General features: G+C 41.9%; 1 protein-coding gene across 3 annotated transcripts in view; it reads right to left on the bottom strand.

Annotated features, from left to right (window-relative positions):
* CRYBG3 (crystallin beta-gamma domain containing 3) overlaps window positions 1–20,328 on the bottom strand; it is an 85,533-nt gene extending 65,205 nt beyond the window's left edge. For 2 of the 3 annotated variants that reach the window (XR_003536662.1, XR_003536664.1), the window contains exons 1-2: window positions 20,176–20,328; window positions 3,886–3,964 (exon numbers count right to left, since the gene is read on the bottom strand). Coding sequence is in view for 1 of the 3 variants with exons in the window: in XM_027698376.1 (XP_027554177.1) it covers window positions 3,886–3,964; window positions 20,176–20,276 (180 nt within the window). In the remaining 2 variants the exon portion in view is untranslated. The remainder of the gene's footprint in view (window positions 1–3,885; window positions 3,965–20,175) is intronic. The other variant, XM_027698376.1, reaches the window with a different exon arrangement.
* Window positions 20,329–20,860: the final 532 nt, after the last annotated feature.

Raw genomic sequence — 20,860 nt, 5'->3', positions numbered from 1 at the left:
TGGTGAGGTTGCAGAGATCTTAAGAGATCTCCATCCCTGGAGGTCTTTGAGAACAAGTCAGACAAACTTCTATCAGGTATGACAGAGATACAGAGATCTCACCTTGGGCCAGAGGAGCAGACTAGATAATCTTTGCTGTACTTTCTGCCCCTGAGTTTTCTATTAAGGTTGAGACTGTCTGTGGTTAATTCAGGTGACAAGCACCCAAGCCTGAGCCTGTGGGCCAAATTATAGAATATTTAATGCTACTGAAATACCAAAATGATACATTTGGTACATCATATTTAATGCAACTTAAACACTAAATGATACATTTGGTACATCATATTTGTACTTCCTTTTTTCAAATTTTTGGGTTTGCCTGACAGAGCTCACATAGTGGTTCCCGTGCTGAGATGCTTAGAAATTCCTTCCTAATCAGTTATGGGAGAATGTTCTATATTTAGTACAAATAGGAAACAGGTCAGACTTGTGGAACAAGCACATCCAAGAAGAGTTTTGGGTGATTTCTTCAGAACTGTATCATCTTGACATTCTCCAGCACGTGGCTCACTACAGTATCTGTGCTAATTTATTTAACAACTGCTCCACACAATCCAAGCAATACTTACATCCCAGCTGCAAATCTCTCCTTTAAGGGCATGGAAAAGCAAAAGCACACTTTTGCAGGAAGCACTGTTGCAATATTCCCTTTGAAAACAAAGTCCCTGTAGCACTAAAAGTGAGGTTAATGATACACTAATATGTACTGGACGCTATGTAAGGCAGATACTAAACATGAAGTTCAAGAACAGTTTACATCCACACAGCCATCTGTCCAACAATCACATCGCTCAGATGGAGCGTTTACTCAGAAAGGACACTGTTTATTTACCTCTCTTATTCAAAGAAACAGAAGCAAAACAAAATCTGTAAATAAATAGTGGGAGGGGGTGCAGTGAATTAACAGACTTGGCAAACATATTTCAGTAATATTTTCTTAAAAGTGATCGAGTGATGACTGTTAAAGTCCCCTTGGCACAGAGAAATCAGAATTCGCATTTTCAAAAAGTATTAAAATATCTTTTCCTCCCTCTATGAGGTAAATATTTCACTGTAGGGAAAAAATAACAGGGGTAAAGTACAGAACTGGTGTCTAAAGTGCTCAGAAGAGTCAAAGAGCTACCTGCCATAGCTCAGCACATTTCCCAGCTCCACTCACCCAGTCAGTTATAATTCAGACGTTCAGCCTTTGCTCCTAAATCAGAGACTCACAGTTCCCCCACTGTTTTGCCCCTGGCCTCCAGCTGAGACCAATGAATATACAAAATCACTGCATATATACAAAGTCCATCAGAAATATGATGGCTCATTAACTTGGTGACAGTTAATACAGGCACAACATGGTTTCACTTTTAGTCACCATCCATCTGAAAGGACTGGGCAGAAGCACAGTTCAAAAACATGGGCACGTGTGGAAACCTGCCCAAAGCCCATCCAGGTAGGCATGTGGATTTAGACATTCTTCACAAAGTACACTTCCCATAATTCCCACTATTCTTCTTTTAGCCCATAGTAACCTTGATGATTCAATAAAAAAAAAACTGGAATGTCTTTTCATACCGTAGATTATACCTTGCATAGAATCACGGAGTCATTTAGGTTGGAAACGACCTCTAAGATCATCTCAGCACTGCCAAGACCACAAATAAGACAGTCTCAGTTCTCTCCAACTGCATTCTTGTGATCTTTGCAGAAGACAGCTTATTTTGGCCAATGTCAGGCAATAGACCATGTGGTGTTACCAAAATGCAAGTATGTGTTGGAGAGAGAAGTGGGAGGAAAAACCAGAAAAATATTTTCTTTAAAAAATGGGGGTTGAAGGGATAGAAAATAAATACTGTCTCCACCTTCTCCGAATAAGTTTTTACTATCTAGATGTAATTTCAGTGCACACAAATTATAGTTCAAAAAGTACTCATTACTATGCATATGAAGCTATTCAAGTGTATCACAAGGTTTTTGATCAAGAAAGAGGGAACTAAGTTAGACAGGAAGCTCTTAGTACAGCTCAATAGTCAGCACATTCTAGTAATATGAAAACCACACCTTTTTCCTAAAGCTTATACAAACACCAGGTATTATTTCAAAGAGAATGTAATGTACACTGTAACATTTTACACTTTAAAACATGGGTCAAAGACAATATAATTAAATAAAATGTTATGGCAAGACAAAGAGAAGAGATCAGATACTTGGAACAAAACTTTAGAGCACTAATATTGGCACCAACTTTTAGTACAATATTACAAAACCAGAAGCTCTGAGTACAAAACTTTACTGCAAGGAATTTCAATTCAGCAGGAAAAATTCTGAATTTGGGACTTTTTAAATAAAAAAAAAAAAGAGAGATTTAGTTTCTGGCAAGAAAAAAATACTCTTAGGTAACTTAAACCTGCTATGCCCGCTTTGCTCCTCCTACGCATCCTGCTTGTTCCTGAAGACCTAGTCCTGTTCATACTTCCTTTTAAGCAATTCCTGGTGCAGAAGTCCTGTGCATGCATGCTAAATGTTTCCCCTTCCTCAGTCCAAACTTTCCTCAAAAGGAAAATCTGTTTTAGAATTTTTCACTGATCTAGCACAGAAAAATGGGATTTTTTTTTTAAATGCCAAAATTTTTCTTCTATTATAGTAGAATCTCCTCTCGTTTATCATAATCCTATCACTTCAAGGCATGAAATGAATAATCTGTGATTTATGGGAATACAGTGGCACTTCCAGGAGCTCTGAACTGACAGAGCTGGCTTGAATCCACGGGGCTTCTGAACAAACATCCCCACATTGTTTCTCGCCTTGATGAAGACAAACCACAGCCAACATGAAATCATTCTTGAGCTAATGACCCTGTTGGGGTCTTTGTAGAGGCAACTGCAATGTCTCTTCACCTTTAGTGAAGCCAAACAAAGAGTCCCTAGACACTGAGGATGCAGGAACACAGGGACTGTAGGCCACTTTCTTCTCCCGGCACCATCAGTGCTCAATAAATGCAACACAGGATAGAAATCTTAGATCCAGTGTGTTAAGAATCCTACTGCAGCCCCAAATAAATCTGGTCCTTCTGGAGAAGCAGCCACCATATTATCTGGGTTAAACTAAAACAACTTAGAAAAGGAACAAAAAAAATCAAGCAAAACTGCTTAATGAATGGATCACTAACATGGGTGCAGGGCAGGACGTGACAGCAGCGAAGGCAGCTGTTCTCACGAGCACCTGTCCTGCACATCATTATTCATGATATTTGACTAAACCTAAACACAACTTTAGAGCTGTGTCAGGTGACACAGGAGGAAGCCCTGCTCACAGTGGAGCATGTCCTTTTTCTGCAGTACAATGCTTACAGGACAAGACAAGCATGACTAACACGGGTAACCAGCGAAGAACAGCCGACGTACATACGAATTCCAGCAGAAAGATCTTACAGTGCTTTAGCTGGCAACCAGCAGACCTTCAGGCAAGCAAGGACTTGCTGGTTAGATATTCATAAATTATATAGAAATGGTGCTTTAGAGGAATGCCTGAAAGCGTAGTTTGATAAAAAACACCAGCTTTCTTATTTGCTGGCGAACTGCATATGGAATTAGCACCCAACTCCCAGCTCTTTCATGTAAGTAAATATGTGAATTTTATTCTAAAACTCTGAAGCACAAGCAGTTTTTCTGTCTTCTGCACGTATATTAGAACACTGGCATAATGGACCCTAACCCAGAAGATGGAAATATGGAATATGGAAAGTCAGGTGCTACATCACAGTGCAGGAATACATCCAACATCGGAACTCTAACAAGCAATCAAAAGCAGAGGTGGCAGGTTTTACCTCAAATAAATATGAGTCCATAAAAATCATACCTTCAAAAGTGCAGGCAGAGTTGTGCTTTCCTTTTGGTTGCTCTTTAAATTTATGGCTTCACTCCCTTTGTTTTCAGAACTGAAAAACAAAAATATTTTGCAACACTGAGTACTTGCATTATTCATGTCCACCCAAGAGCCAACGCAGTATCGTTCTATTTAAACACTAAAGAGTGTTAAAGAGACAGAAGAACGTATTTTCCAAACTGCAGCACATACTCTGCACATCTTGTAACTCAAAAAGCCATGCCCCAAAAATCTGAAGATAGAACCAAAATGCCTGTTTCACCTCATACAGAGGTTTTCAAACTCAAGCATTCAGAAATGGCACACAGCATTTTGACACTTCCACTTGAAATGGGAACAAAATTTATCTTCTATTTTGTTTGTATTTTTGTATGGTATTTTGTATTATTTTCTGCTGGAAAAACAATACTGTAGTTGATCAATCATCTACTACAGCAGGATTCATTGCCACAGGACTATCTGGCACACCTGGCAGCTGGAAGGTGCACCCCATTCTGAGGACTGTGAGCAAGTGGAATGTGCTCATGGCAGATGGAATCATCACAAATCACAGCCACCACATTTCACTGAACATGCCTAATGGGGCTTTGCCAGCAAATGCAGAAGAAATATTAGAAAGGGGACAAGAGGCATGTTGTTATTACCAAGGATACACTCACTGTTCCATTTTAAAAGTCAGAAATCCAAAGTCACATATGTCCTTATTGCCAATTTATCTCGGCCAACATTTTCCTCAGAGCCCATCTTTGGAATGAAGGGAACCATCTCCCACATCAACCCCAATTCTTAAAACAATCCTTAAACACAACCCAGTAAAGAACATTTGAATCAAAACCTTTAAGCTACATGCAATTTAGAAGCAAAAATGAATCAAGGAAAACACTAGATTACATTAATGACACACATCAGTTCCTGCATTGTGGATCATAACATGAAGAAAATTAACTTTGTACCAACATATCATGTGAGAGAGCATTCCAATTAATACATAATCACTTCAAAAACATTTCTTCATCAGTCTCAGGAATTTATTAATTGCTACTGACAAATGCAAAAGTCCTTATTTCTGAAAGATGCTTAAATAAAAATAAAACCCAACTATTTGCATTTTGGTGAAATTCTGCCAGGATCTGGAGAAAGAATTTAGAAGTACAGGTACTCCTACTGCTACTGACTGTAAACCACAGGTAAGTGTATCCCAGTAAGACTTCCTAAAAGAAAGGTTTTCTTTCTATTGTGGATTAGGCATCTGCATTCAGTATACATTGATACACACACAAAATATAAAAGCCAGTATGACTAAATATTAGTTTCCTTCTCAGCTGCTCAGAGACAGGATTCCCTGAATAAAAATGAGAACAGAACTCTCATGCAATTAAGTTTTTCAAGATATTTCACATCTTTTCAGATACATCTAAAGAAAAGCTTCTTCCTCCCTTTCATAGGTCCTCTTCAAGTTGAAAACCATGTACTTTCACTCCACCTTAGGTAATCTTTCATAATGCATTCATAAACACAAAGATGCTTTTTCAGGGAGACCATCAGACAGAGAGTCTTCGCTGTTCTTTGCTTCTCCTTGAAGACAGAGCAGATGAATTAATATTCTAACCTATTAATTTCTTCTGCTGTTAATGTGTTTCATGAAGGAGATGTCACAATCACTCTGGGCAATCTGGCACACTAATAATAAAAGTGTTTCTCTGTACATAACCTATTTTCTCCCTTCTAGTTTTTGTTTCGTTGGCTTGAAAAAATAAAAATTAAAAAATCCACTACCTCTCCCCCACTCACTCAAAAAACCCAACCACAAAACCAAAAAAAACAAGCCACCCTTCTCAGATCTGCACAGCTTTTCCTGATGCTGATACACTTGACATGAACAGGAATTCCCTGTATTTAAGAGCAGAAAAATGATGTAGATCTCCACCAGACATTCTTCCTGACTTCATGATATCACTCTTTATGAAACTGGTCTGCAGACCACAAATGAGACCCTTGTTCTTGTTAAGTATTACCAGCACAGATTACTAGTGTCCCATTCTTTCATCACTTTGTTTTGCTCATATTCTTGCCTGTACATCATGTTTTTTTCCCCAAAACTTTTTTTTGTTTTCCTACTTCTTGTTTATATTTGAAATACATGCCTGTATTACTTTCTTCTTGCTAGCCAGGCTTGGACAGATTGCTATGAAATTCCATAGCATACATACCAAAACTGGAAGAATGCAATTCAGCAGATAAGCATCTTAAAATCAACAAGTAGAAAAAAAAAAAAAAGAAGTATCAAAACTTTATTTTCCAACATAAAATAACCCTAAACCTGGAAGCAATTCCCCACACCCTTTCATGTTTATATTCTAGTGTTTCCACATTCCTTAACCTTTTGCTTTAGGGTGTACTTCCTCAACATGCTGACTTTGTCAGCAGAACCAGCTTTAGAAATTTCCACTCCTTCCTCCTCAACCTCAGTTATCTCTTTGCACCCTTAACTCAGCCGAGAAGGGCTCTCAGTAGGGTCACGGTTTTGCATAAAATCAAGGGAGGAGCAGAAGTTTCCATCAGGAAAAATCCAGCCTGTGATCCAGTTTACAGGGCAGCACAAATGAAGGGGCAATGAATGACACTCCAGAGCAGGACCAAGCAAGCAGGGAGCACTGCAGCTCACTCCACCTCTGAGGAGACTTTTTGTGAACCTCTTCTACCCTTAGCCAGGGCCCAGCTTCAAATGGATCTCTGACAGAAACCAAATGACTCATGCTGGATGAATGAAGTTTACAGCACAAAAGCTTGCTTTGCTGGACACAGGTCTCTTGGATTGTTTAGGATAAAATTGTTTTTGTTGGTTTTTTTCCCCAAAGAGTCAAGATTACCTTGTACAGCCTAAACACCACAGACACAGGAGTTGCTGACACACTCAATCCTTGAGACTGGGGAACAGCCTGGTTGGCTACTGTTCTTTTGGCTCACATGATGCAACTTATCACTTTCCACTCAAGCAATTTTTATGGCTTTCCCCCTTCTCATCATTGCGTCAATCACTAATCACAAGTTTTGGAACACTGCACAGTATTTTCCCCACAAATTCTCTGCAGAGAAAAATAAAACAGTGAAGTGCGTAGGCCCACACACAAACCTACACTCCCTGTTCAAAAAAACTCAAACAACAAACACAAAACATGTGAGACTAATGTAATTATGCCACACATATTCACATATTTGTACACGTTGCAATGCAAACCCACGTTGTCCACCAGTGATCACACACTGGTGGAATCTGCTGTCCTGAGAGATATGGATCACACAAGGAGTAAGGTTAAGCCCCTGAACTTAAGGAAAGCTACCTTCCAGCTCCTCAGTGAGACAATAGTCAATAGGATCCCCCGGGGACTGCCCTCCGGGACAAGGGAGCGGATCAGAGTTGGCACATCTTTAAGGAAGTCTTCCCTAGAGCACAAGAGCCAGCAATCCCCAGGAGCAAGGAATCAGAGCAAGAATCAGAGCTGGAAGGCTGAGTAAGGACCTGTTGGTCAGACTGAAGGGAAAGAAGGAAATGCACAGGCAGTGGAAACAAGGACAGGTCACCTGGGAAGAGTAAAGAGATGAAGTCCAATTGTGGTGAGGTGAGGAAGGCAAAGGCAAAGCTGGAACTGAACCTGGTAAGGGACACAAAGAACAACAAGAAGGGCTTCTACAGGTATGTTAACCAGAAAAGGGAGGTCAAAGGTATATCCCCCTGACAAACAATGCTGAAAAACAATGGATGAGGAGAACTTTTTCCTTCAATCTTCAATGGCAACCTCTCTTCCCACACCTCTCAAGTGAAGGGACAGCAGGATGGGAACTGGGAGAGCAAAATCCCTCCCACTGTAAATAAAGATCAGGTTCATGGCCACCTGAGGAACCTGAATGTACATAAGTCTATGGGACTCGATCAGATGCAACCCAGAGTCCCGAGGAAATTGGTTGATGGAGCGGCCAAGGCACACACTTATGATACTTGAAGAGTCAGGTGAAGTCCCAAGTGAGTGGAAAAAAGGAAACACTGTACCCAGCTTTAAACAGGGTAGAAAGGAGGGCCCTGGGAACTACCAACCTGTCAGCCTCACCTTGGTGCCTGGGAAGATGGAGCAGATCCTCCCAGAAGCTGTGCTAAGGCACATGGAGGACAGGGAGGTGATTGAGCCAGCACAGCTTCACCAAGGGTAAGTCCTGCCTGGCCAACCCAGTGGCCTTCTGCGATGGAGTGACTGCATCAGTGGACAAGAGAAAGGCTACAGATGTCATTTACCTGGGCTTCTGCAAAGCCTTTGACATGGTCCACCTCAACATCCTTCCACCCAAATTGGGGAGAGATGGATTCAATAGGTGGGCTGTTAATTGGATGAGAAAGTGGTTGGACAAACACATCCAGAGGGCCATGGTCAACAGCTCAAAGTCCCCACAGACACCAGTGACGAGTGGTGTCCCTGAGGGGTCCACACCAGTGTTATTTAATCTCTTCATTAATGATGCAGATGAAGGGATCAAGTGCACTCTCAGTAAATTTGCAGATGACACCAAGCTGAGCGGTGCTGTTGCCACACTTGAAGGACAGGATGACATCCAGAGGGACCTGGACAAGCTGGACAAGTGGGCCCATGGAAACCTCATGGGGTTTAACAAGATCAAGTGCAAGGTTCTGCACCTGGGTTGGGGCAACCCCCCAGTATCAACACAGGATGGGGAATGAAGGCATTGAACCCCATCCCTGGAAGTGTCCAAGGTTGGATGGGGCTCTGAGCAACCTGGTCTAATGAAAGGTGTCCCTGCCCATGGCAGGGGGATTGGAATAGATGATCTTTAAGGTCCATTTCAACTCAAGCCTATGGTACAATTCTATATTCAGAGAAGAGTGAACACAGCTATTAAGATATGGCATTCACAATTAAAAGTAATTCTTGGGAAATATGTAAGACATTTTGTATTTATGCTAAAAATTATCCATTCTTTATTTTTTTTATAAGCCCGTGCTACCCTATCAACACTAGTTAGATGTTATATTTCCAGAGACTGTATTCTAAGGGGTTGGTTTTTGTTTGGTTGGGTTTTTTTCTACAGAACAATCTCTGCAACTAAATATTGTTACAAACACTGAACTGGTAGCTGTATGATATCCCACCACCAAATTCTTATGCCTTTGCTAAGACCTGAAAACGACAGACTGGTAGTACACACAGGCTCACTGTGAACTTGGAATTCCACCCCACCCCCCCTTTGGACTATATCTGTATTTTTAAAGTTTGCCTCCACAGAGTTTCATCCTTGCTTTAGGCTTTTCCAGCCTTTTTTAAATGCTTTGTCAAGAATGCTATCTCCAGTTCAGCACATCTAACCTTAGGTTTGTGCTTAAACCACCCTCTGGCTTTGCCCGATCAGCCAGACACCTCTCAGAGGGCATTTCACACTGGCCAAATTAGGAAGATGAATGAGCCTTCAACTCCATAAGCTGCTGCTGTTACATTATATGCCCAGCAATAGGTATCCATTAGCTCAAGTTTTGAATCTATTTTGTACTTGCTTTTAAGATGTGAAAGAGCAAAGCACGACCCCAAGAAGACAGAAAACACCTCTGCCACACCAACTTGCTTCCATGGACTTCTTAATTATACAGGCAGTCATTTACAAATTGTCACCACCAGTTGCTTACATATTTAGACATAGTACTCTCATTTTATAGATTAAAAGGGAAAAAAAGGCATGGGAATATTAAATAATGCTCAGAGTAAAGACACTGTCACAATTGAGACTAGAAACCAAGCCTCTCAACTCTCAGATAAGTAATCTACTGCCCTTCTGTTGCTATTTCTGCCAGACATTCCCTTTTCCCTTATGTATTAGTGCATCCAATATGGATGGGTTAATCTTAAGTGAAGGTTTAGGGAAGGTTAGAGGGATTTCCTCTCCTCAGCTGTCTGGCTGCTCTTTCTACTGCCTTGCCTGTATGACCTGATTAGCATCGCTCTTATTCTCTAAATAATCAAGATTAAACTTAAGTTACAAAAGATATGTTCTGAACAAGCCTTTCTTTGTGTCATTTTTTTATTGCTTTTTGTTCCTCTGAGGCTGAAAATCTGTTTTGACCTTTCTGTAATACTTGGACAGGTGGTGTCTGAATCAGCAGCAGGTTTGTGGGCCAAGTTTTTAATCATTACACTTTGGAAGGGGAGGTTAGAGATTCTTACGGGGTAGACTAGTTCACATTCTGCATTGTTGCTCACACACAAAGCGATTACCTGAGGGATTACAGTCAAGAAAACAAAATGTAACGGGGCAAATTTAAGCACACAGTTTGCAAGGTCTTTTCCAACTGCCTCTAAAAAACAGACCAAGACAATTACAAACAATCACATCTTCAAAAGGCCCTCACAGCACCTCTGTATGGTGCAAGAAGTCTGTTTCCTCCATCCTCGTCCTTCATAACAATCCCTCAGAACTTGCAAATTAAAAGCCCATCCCCTTCTTCCTTTATTAACCCACCCCACCCACATTATGGACACAGCAGATTGTCAGTGTGTTGTGGCAGATAAAAAAATAACCTACAGGAAAAACACAAGTGTAATAAAGCACAAACACACAAGTTTTTAGGAGACTGACCAGACACAGGGTTCTCCAAACTGAAAGTAACTGCTGTGACATTTTAGGTTCCTTTTAGGAGGAGAAGGTACAGGTTGCCCGTGGCTGTTTGAGAAAGGGGAAATTAATGGGCACTCCCTAAAGGAAACAGGGTCAGCTGGCTAAAGCTCAGCTCGGCAGCACTGTGGGACAGCACTTTTGGGTGTTGATCCTCCCTCCTTCTCCCGCAGCTTCGCAGCAAAGTCTCTTCCAACACAGCAGCTCCAGCATTTACTTCTCCTGCAGTCCAGCTGTAACCAGACAGGCGAGTGCTCCAGAATTTTGCCACTTCTCTTTCCCTCTCTTCAGGGGCAGATGACTCCCTGAGTAGTCAAACCCTCTTTGTTACCACATCTGGATGGCTGCCATTATTTGTTTTTAACTGTTCTTCTCTTCAGATTAACTCAGAAACCTTTTAATGTGATGACTCAAAATACTAAGGGAGTAAGCAATGCCTAACCTGAGAGATGCTCCAGGGTGGCTTTGGTGACATAATGCTAACAAACTAAGCCTGACCTACACATACAGCTGTCTATCCAGGTCTCATGACCTCACTTGTGACATCTTCTTCCCAATATTTTTAAACAGTTTTCCTGAAGATTTTTTTTTTTGGGATTGCTGATAAAATTCACAGTCCGCTGGAGTCTTCACCGTCCTTTTTAGGTTTGCTTTCTAGCTATTTTCTTTATTTCAGCATTTTGGGGTATAATGCCAGTTCCTAACTCCTGACTTTACTCTCTCTTGGAACAAACGTAACACACCTCTGTGGAAAGTATCTAATTTGGTTTTGATGTCATGACTTCTTTCAAATTTTACTTAGTGCCAACAGTTACACGTTCATTGCTGACCTTCCAGAAGGATATTTCAATGGAGAAACAGAGATTACTAAACAGGATCTCATTACCTAGTACTTTAAAATCCACCTGTGCAAGAGTCTCCCTGAAGAATGTAAATGAGTGGAAAACCACAAGTCTAATAATACTATCAAAGCCCTCCACAAAGGGCAAGACCTCCACGAAGTTTCAGCACATTACAGGGATTCTCAAACACATCCACAGGCCAGAAATAGTTATTAAATTTTGATTATACAACTGCAAAGAGCCATAGGTTGGTCAGTATTGGTTTCTTCTCTGTCCCAGCTTCTAAGTGGTAATTAAAAAGATGACTGCTAAAAATTCAGACCTTTTAAGTAATATTTTGATATATATCCCAGTTACTCTACTTGCCATACCGACCCTTATAATTACTGAAGCTGGCCTCCAGCATAATCTGGATGATGAAATTTCACCAAGGGAGACCTGTGTTAAGCCTTTAATACATGACAAAAATATATGAGCTTTGGTTAAAAAACAATAAACAATGGACAATCTACCACATTTCTAAATAAGACTTTTCCACTCAAACTACTACTAAATTCACTATTTCTTAGGCTTACTATTTTGATTTTTCAAGCCTCCTTTCTCACTTATAGGATCAATCTACATTTATGTGAGATAGCTTACGAAGGTCTCAGGTTTGAATAACCTCTTTAAGTCATAGGTCTACTACAGCACACAGCACCTAACTCTGATTTTGCTTCCAGTTATATTCCTTAAAGCAGAGTCATTCCTCAAACTCTAACCTTGTCATTTCAAAACTTTCTCTTAAATGAACTAAATGCTACCGAGCTACTTCATTTTATTCTGTCAGGGAGGTTTTTCAGACATCAAATTGCTCTGGAGCACTTTTAAGTTTGCCAGCATCTTTTTCTTGATAAATCAAGGACGCCAAAACTGGACTCAGTACTCTAATAACTAAAGTCCATCCATGTATTTTTTTATTTATACACCTGACAATCGCATTTTCTCTCTGAGCCACCACTTTTTGGCAGCTCATGTTCAACTGGCTGCCAACCACGGCAACTTTGTTTGTGATTTCCACACACTTTACTCTAGTCACCTGCAAACTTCACATGCTACAGCTTTGTCCACTTTTAAATTACCTGTGAAGATACTAAATAGTTTCAAAAATACATCCTTTTTATTTTCTTCAAACAGATTGAGTAGAAAATTATTTATTATATCCAGTCTTTTTATATTCCTCTGTATGTTGAGTGTTAATTTTAATTGGAGCATCAGCACCAAGTCTATGGATGATATTTCAGTAGTTTGTGAAGCTGTAATCTCATAAACAAAACCAAGCTCACCAGTTTCCAGCATTCAGTGATGTTAGGATCAATACCATGTTTATTAACTACTCAGGTCACCCAGGAACTTGGAAAGTCAACTGTTCTATCCTTCCCCTTTAATCTAACTAAAGGCAAGAGACTTTTAAGGGAAACACCTTACTCTAGACACTAATGTCACACTTGTGAAGCCAGGAGAACTACCAGAACTTAATTACAAAGATAAGTCAATTTTTTAAGAGTCAAACTTCTGGCATGTATATTGAGCAACAGGAGTGAAGGTACAGGAACCATTTTTTAAATTAATTGAAAGGAAAATGTTACTGTGAAGCTCAATGACAACAAGACATGAGGAAACCAATGGATTCAAAAAAACTGCCTTGTGCATCAAGTGACAGTTAAAATACATTAGTATTTAACAGAAAATAAAACTGTCAGCATTTTAACATAAAAAATGAATTTAATTAAAACCTCTTTCCTCGTTCCTCTTCCCCCAAAACCAGAATATTGCCCTTTTTGAAAAGCTTCAAAATGAAAAATTTCAGCAAGATTCCCAAGGCTAACAGTGTTCCTGGGAAACCAAATGGCAGCAGTGACGAAGTCTGCCTCTAGTCTCTGGCAAGGCTGTTGGGGCTTGTCTTGAAGAGAGAGGGAGTGTTTGCACAGAAATTTGAATGTGAAGTTTCTGGCTCCTGTTTCTGTGCCTAAGCTTAGGCCACACACACAGGAGAGGAGAAGGGAAGACATTAGGACAAAATGGAAATTATAAAAACCAGTTAGTTTTTAATAACAGGCTTTTCATAGCAGTTTGAAATTAGAGGGTCAAAAGAAAGCAAAGGTGCTATTTCTTTGAAAACAAATAAGAAGGGAAGTAGAGGAAAAGAAACAGAAAGCAGAGAAAGGTAAAGAAGGAGAAAATGGAACCAGGAGGCAGTGAAGGCAGGAACTTAGGCAAAAGAAGTGTTACAATTACTGATTAATTTAAGTGTTGAAATAGCACAAAATGTATTATATTCAATTAAACCACCCTACTTCGAAACTGGTTTGATTACAGACAGCATTGAGCAATTTAGATTGTTTTAACCGAAACAATTTTTCCTCTCAGACCTGTTTATCCCACTTATTTACATACTGTTCTTTGCTTGTGCAGCAAAGCTGGGTCAGCTTCATGTTCTGCATTAGCAGTGCTGTGTCACATAGTTTCTGTGAGCTATACAAAGTGTGTTATTATTAAATGAAGACTAAAGTAAGCAACTAAAAATATCATGGAGAACGAAGATGCTATAAAATCCCACAAGCCACATTTTACTACGAAAATTTACATTAAAAATTGCAAGAACCAAACCACGTCTTCACACTGAACATGTGCCTTTAAGTTTAAAGGCTAGAACTAAGTGAAATTAAGTATGAGGGGCCACAATCACCCTCGCTAAATAACTTAATCCGTTTTGCATGTGAGGGAACTGAATAGCCCTACAAAGGCCAGAGAAAAGAAATATAAATGTTCCTGAGTAGAGCTTACTCCAATATTGGGCAGCACGATTATACCAGATTACATCAAGGTTTTTCTTCTGGCATCTGTCAACCATAGTAACCAACATTAACGTAGAATCTGCTCCCTATTTGCCAGTCTGATTGGTTAGATAAAGTTTCCAGCATTCCCATGAAATAAATATGTTACTGGTCACTAACACATAAGCTTGGTGTAGTATCAGGAACAGATTTACACATTATTTATTAAGGTTAAAATATAAGAGGTTAAAATAATAGAGAAGAGAACTGTTTTCAAATGGCATGTTTGCAGGGTTGGGGATCAACGGTGGTACTTAGAAAATGGCATGAAAATAGGAGATATTAAAAAAAAAAAAAATTAATCCAGGAAAGCTTTAAAGCAGCAGCAACTGCTGTCCTGATAAACAGAGCATAACAGAATTTCAAAAAGATGTCATTAAGAAAAAACAAGCAAGAGAGACTGGTGTCACCAGTAAGATGCAGCAAGCTCTTCCAGTCAGGCTGGAGTAGAAAACTCTTGGTAGAGGCACACAGGGTTCCTACCTCAACACAAGAAAACACCCTTCAGGACTCCCATCTTTTACTCACAAAATATACATCAAGAAGCATCCTATAGACACTTTCCAGTCATTACCCAAGCTCCCTCTTTTGTTTTGAGAGCATGTGTTTTCCATTCAACCAAAATAAATTTTATGGCCAAATTTGCAGCCTGTAACTGAGGATTAAAAACAAAGTATGTTGTCACAGCAATTCTTTCTGCCTCTGCTCTTCGTGAGCTCACAAGAAATACTTCTTCCTACATTTTTTTTTCCCAACACAACACTGTCCACAGGTGAAGTGCAGATCCACACAGTGTTCACACACTTAGGCCCCAAGACCTCCAAACTGCTTAAGCAGATACACTGCCTTCAGTAAAATATTTTGGCAACTTAAGAAACAGTGGAACATTTAGAAAACCAAGACTCTATTTCAAAACAAGGCAAGTCACGAAATCGCATTAACGCAACATAAATAGAGGCTACATTGAGACCCTATTTCAAGTCTCAAAACTGACAGGAGAAAGTGAAGTGACCAAGGAGACAAACATTCCTGACCTTAAGTCTTCAAAAGTGATACCGTAAAGTCATTTAGGAAAGATAAAAATCGTATTAGAAATTAAAATTAATATATCAGAAGAATCAAGGTATTACTATCCCCTGAAAAGCCCAAGCAACACAGTTCTGTGCTACTGTCTGCAAGTAGAATAGTATATATTAACTGAATCATATGAAATCCAAAAGCCCCTCAGAAATTGAAAGCAGTAACTGGGTTTCCATCCTTTTAAGAAGTTACAATAATTAGAAATACAATCCCCACAGCAACATGTTTCTGAATCTTAATCTTTTTCCACCTGTGAGCCTTTTGTTAAATAGAGGAGAAGACCGAGGACTTTTCATCTTTGCAAAACTGTTCCTTAAAACCACAGACTTGTAGCTGTTTTGGAAATATTTCTGCATTAACTCTGGCACTTACACCAATAACTGGAAAGGAAACAACGCTGTTAACATTTAAAATAGTGGAAAAAATGTTGCTTTGTTTCTTCCAAGGAGCCCTTCCATTATAATTAAAACACGAGTAACTCAAGTAACATTTCCTTCAGGAAATGTCTCTCACACACAGGGCCAGCTGCTGGCCTTGCTCCTCCTGGTCTCAGTCCCACGAGACATCCAGGTATGTGCCTCATTCTAGTCAAGCAAATAGCCCCACTATGGTGCACAGAACTATTTATCTGTTTAATTAAGAGCAACCACTTTGGTACCCTGCTGAATCAGGGCTTTTCGTAATATTTTGAATTACCCTGCAATAAAAGTCATAATAGGAAAAATATAGGACGCAAAAATAAAAAAAGAAACAAACAATAATCCCCAAATTAACAAATGTGCAGAAAATTTTCATAATGCATCTTTACTTAGACAAGTGTAATTTGGATTCTTCTATACAGTTGGAGTATTTCCCCTTGCTGGTTCCACAAACCATCATCCCTCATGTACACTCACATATATAAATTAAATTTTAACAACAACACAAAGAATCCTGCTCTGGCTTTTGAAAGAAAAAGGTTCTTTATTAGAAAGCAGAGGCTGATTTTTCCAGCAGACAACGGATTTCTTCAAAGATGCTAATGGTATCTGAATCAAAACCAGCCAGGAGGTAGTAATTTCAGAAGAACTAAGTTTGAAATTTATTACTCCCTTTTCAATCAATTTCCAGCAGTCCCTCAAACGCAGTTTTTACAACTACAAAAATACATGTTCTTTGTAAACAAGAACAATGACTGGCAGTCCCAAAGGAAGAAAAAGGCTCTCTAATCTCTCCTCAGGCAGAATAAACAAAGTTCTTCATCTCTGAAAGCTCTTAGTTAGAAACTAATGGATGAATGGAACAACAACCTCAGCCTGAAAAAAACCTCTAATAAATGCACTCCCAAACCCCCTCTCAAACCAGATAAAAGGTTGCTCTTCCCTGTTTCATGTCCCTGGAACACTTCAGCCATGCAGAAGAAATATCCTGATAAACCCAAGGCCAACTTGCACTGGTAGTTATGTGACCAACCAACAGCACTTGGAGGGAAAAAGATAAATCTGAAATGAACCTGCTAAACACCATATGGGATAACTTATAAAATACACCCATAGTTTAAAGGACATTTTGATGGTAGCTCAGTGATAAGTGTTACACCTCCCTGGCAGCTTCTTTATTTGCAAAAGAAAAGTTGCTCATTCACAGAAGTTATATATTTCTGAAAGAACCTGCAGTGGATTGACTTACACTGTAAGAGCTGTGTCTTCATCCAGATGGACTAAAGATACACGTATTAAAAAAAGAAAAATAAAAGAAAAATCAGACTCCCCACTAGAACAGCGAAAATGCAACTGGATTTTTTCACCCTGGGGCTTTAGACTGCTCCAGGACAAACACTGTGGTAACTAATACCAATTGTGTATCATTGGAAATAGCAAACAGTCGAGTAGAGCATAATGACCGCCTTTGATGGAAGTTAATGATAAAGAACTGGGATAAAGGCACTGGAGCTGTTGCTCAAAGCAGCCCCAGCTCTGAAGAACACACTTATGCAGGCAAGCACTCGGTGGGAGATACCTTACATTTGTCTGCGTTTTATGTAAAAACCCAAGTAAGCTCTTAAGGCATGTGCTGTGCTTTTTGCTGCCACGAAACTTGCAACTAATCTGCACAGCTTATTTTTTCCAAAAGCAAGCAAGCCTCCAGCAAGTCTCATGTTCATCAGAGCTACAAATCGCTGTAAGGGCAAGTTATTAACATAAGCTCTTCGTCAAATGGGGTTCTTAGAAGAGTCTAAGACACTGATTAATAAACTGTGTCATTCCCCCCATCCCCTTCCTCCTACTTTAAACCAGGGCCACCCTAGGTTTGGGGTTTGGCTTTTGTTTTTTTACAGCTAAATCTGAACATGGTGCCTGGAGCAAGAGAGGGCAAGAGCTCCAAACCCCACCGAGCTGAGCTAAACAGCTGGGGGAAGGAAAGCTGGGCGCTTCCATACACCCACTGTTGCCTAATTTGCAGGAGCAGATGGAAAACCACTTTTGGACATACATAGGCTCACTTCTGCATGCTTTTAAAACACAGGAAACCATCAGGTTCTGCACAGGCATCAAGTGTGATGCGAGTCTCCAGAGGGTCAGTGCTGGCACGCCGTGGCCCTGTGTATCCCACTGCTCCCTCTCCTGCCCACTTTACTCGGGTGTTTCGCCTTTCTGAAACCCACCAGCAGGTAAAATGCCTCTACAGAAAAGTTTCTTTCCATATACTTCAGATCTGGTCCGGTTCCAACGTATATCCCACCGATAATTGGAACGGGAAACCATCCCGGTGTATACATTTCTCACAGCACCTCACAAAGGCTGCATTCCCCAGCTCGCCCACGCGCTCCACACCTTCACAATAAACATGCAAAGCAGCCTCGGTTCCCCCTCCCCACACACATGCTTTGTTCAGCGATCCATTTTTCTACACCACCAAGCTCACTAAATAAACATGAGGAGCCAACCTGCGGCACTCATCCCAGCGCCGGGTAATGTATGCAATTACGCTAATCTGTGAAGGAGGCTGCCAGTGGAAACCAAATACGGGAACGTCAGCATTCCTGACTAACGTGCCACGCTGCAACCCGGCACGACAAGAAAAAAAAGCTCCTTAACATACCAAATGGGACTTCTCTCGGATCGGGAGGGCTTGTGCTCGCTTCTGCTGCAGGAAGGAATCGCGGCTACCACCCTCCAGCTAAACGTCGTGAGGAGCTCAAGAGCAAGGCCAAGAGATCGGAGCCTTTTCGTATCTGTGTGGACCATCCCAACTTCCTAATAAAGGAAAGGCTCTTGGCTGCAGGAAATGAAACTGTGATTGAGATCAAGATTAGACTCCAGCCCAAAGTTAAGTGGAGCAGGTCTACCGTGAGTGCTACCTTACAGATAGGCTATTTAGTGCCAAAACCACTGAAGGAGCATCACTCTCCTCCTTACCGGGGTGACCGCTAGGCTTTTTTGTTAATCCCAACTACAGCTGTAGGGAGCTGGCAAGGAGTCATCCGATGAAACCTCTCCTATTGCCTCTTCAGGTCCCCAGCCAGCTTCAAACCTTCTCCTTCTCCCATATCTTAACCACTCCTGCCAGACATAAAAGCAACTGTAAAGATGCCCTTGATTCAGCAGCCTTGCTCTGGCTTTCTTTTTTTTGTGGGAAATAAAAAGCAGTGCTTCATGTGGATCCTTGGTGGTGTAGTGGCATGCCAAATGCTCACAGTAAAGCAAAACCCCCAAAGTTAAAAATCCTCATGGTGCATTTACGAGTCTGATAGAGATGGTCAGTGTAAGACAGCAATAGGGTCTGCTATTTTCCATGATTGCTGAGACTATGCAATGCAAGATCCTGAAAGAACCACTGAAAGAACCACTGTGATAGCCACTATCTATCTGATTAAACTGTATTTGCTGGTCTGACAGTTTGAACACAAACCTATGTAGTATCAAGAATGACTCAACGACTAAAACCAACATGTTAAAAGCAAAAAGTAAATACTACACCCGAGGAAATAAGACCTAGCCAGCTAGCACCTTTTAGCCACAAAAATATCCTTATTAACTAGGGCCAATAATAAGGCTGCCTGAGAAACTGAAGGGAACTATCTGTGCTTCTTTCCTTCTTACACACAGAAATCAGCCACCAGAAAAAAAAAAAAAAAAAAAAAGAAGAAAAAAAAGGAAGAGGAACAAATACACAAGAAGTTTCCAAGCCTTTTCATCCTGTAAAGTCTCCCTGCACTAAAAAAATTATTAATAACAACGTCTCCATAAACCACAAATTTTGCATCGAGACTTAAACACATCAGTAATATTTATGTTGCATTAACGCCTGATTTACACCAGCCCAAAAGAAAACTTTCAAGTGTAAAAACTGAAAAGGAAAAAACAAACAAACAAACGAACGAACTCAGACCCCCTCACAGACCCGCAGGAAGGGGCAGTTCCAAGGAAGGGGCTGCAACCCGAGGGACACCGAAGGAGAAGCCCCGGGATGGGCTGCTCCCAGCAAACGCGTGTTCCAGGCGGGACTCCGCCGGTGCTCAGCCCGCCTCCCAGGGAAACCCCCGAGCTCCCAGCCCGCAGGAGCCCTGCCCGGCACCGCAGCACTGCCACAGGACACTAAACACCCAGCATCGAGCCCGCCCGCCCCGGCGATGTCAGCTGTCAGCCCAACACCCCAGCCCGCTCCCCATCTCCCTCCCGTGCCGCCGCCCCACCAGGAGCCGACCCGGGCCCCCGCCCCCGTTCCCGCCGTGGTGAACCCTCGCTGCTCCCGCTCCTCGCCCACCCCCAGCGGGGGCAGGTGGGTCGGGGCAGGGGCGGCAGCGGCCGCGTTACCTGCTCGCCGCCCCCTCGCCGGGTGGGCTCCGGGAGAAGAAGCGGGAGAAAGTGCTGTGCCAGGAGGGGCCGGCCCGCCGCCGGCTGCCCCCGCCGGACATCGCCGGGACGGGACAGGACGGGCACGGGACGAGAGGCGCCGCCAGCAGCCGCCCGACACCGAGTCCCGGCGGCGGGAGGAGGCGGCGGCGGCGAACACCTCCCTCCCTCCGCCCCCGGGGAGGAGCCGCCGCCGGCCGCGGGCAGGAAGGGGAGCGGAGCGCTCGGGGAGGCGGAGCGGGAAAGGTTGGAGCGGCAGGAGGTGTTTGAGCCCCATCCGTGTCCCTCCTAAGGGCAGCCGGGCAGGGACCCGCTCCCTGCGACGGCCGCGCAGGGGGAGGCACCGCCGCGCCAGCAGCGGTGGTGCGATGGGTTGTGGTTTGATTTTTGTCGGTTTTGTTGGTTTTTCTTAAGTTAATGGGCCATAATTAGTGTGAACAAAGAGTAAAAGATCAGAGGTGAAGTAAAAAACTCTGTAAGGAAAAGGACGGGCAGCCTTGAGAATTTACACGCCTGACTGGCTGCGAACGCCAAGCCCAGTGCTTTGTGACTCCTGCCAGCTGGGAGATACTGCGCCCGTCTGTCCGTGCAGAGGCACACACTGGATCCGCGCTGTCCCAGGGCCGAGCACCGCCTGGCTGCCACA

Source organism: Neopelma chrysocephalum, unplaced genomic scaffold, assembly GCF_003984885.1.
Source record: "Neopelma chrysocephalum unplaced genomic scaffold, ASM398488v2 Primary Assembly neopelma1_126, whole genome shotgun sequence".
Lineage (NCBI taxonomy): Eukaryota > Metazoa > Chordata > Aves > Passeriformes > Pipridae > Neopelma > Neopelma chrysocephalum.
Note: the sequence above shows the minus strand (reverse complement) of the source record. Positions and strands in the feature narration are given on the sequence as shown.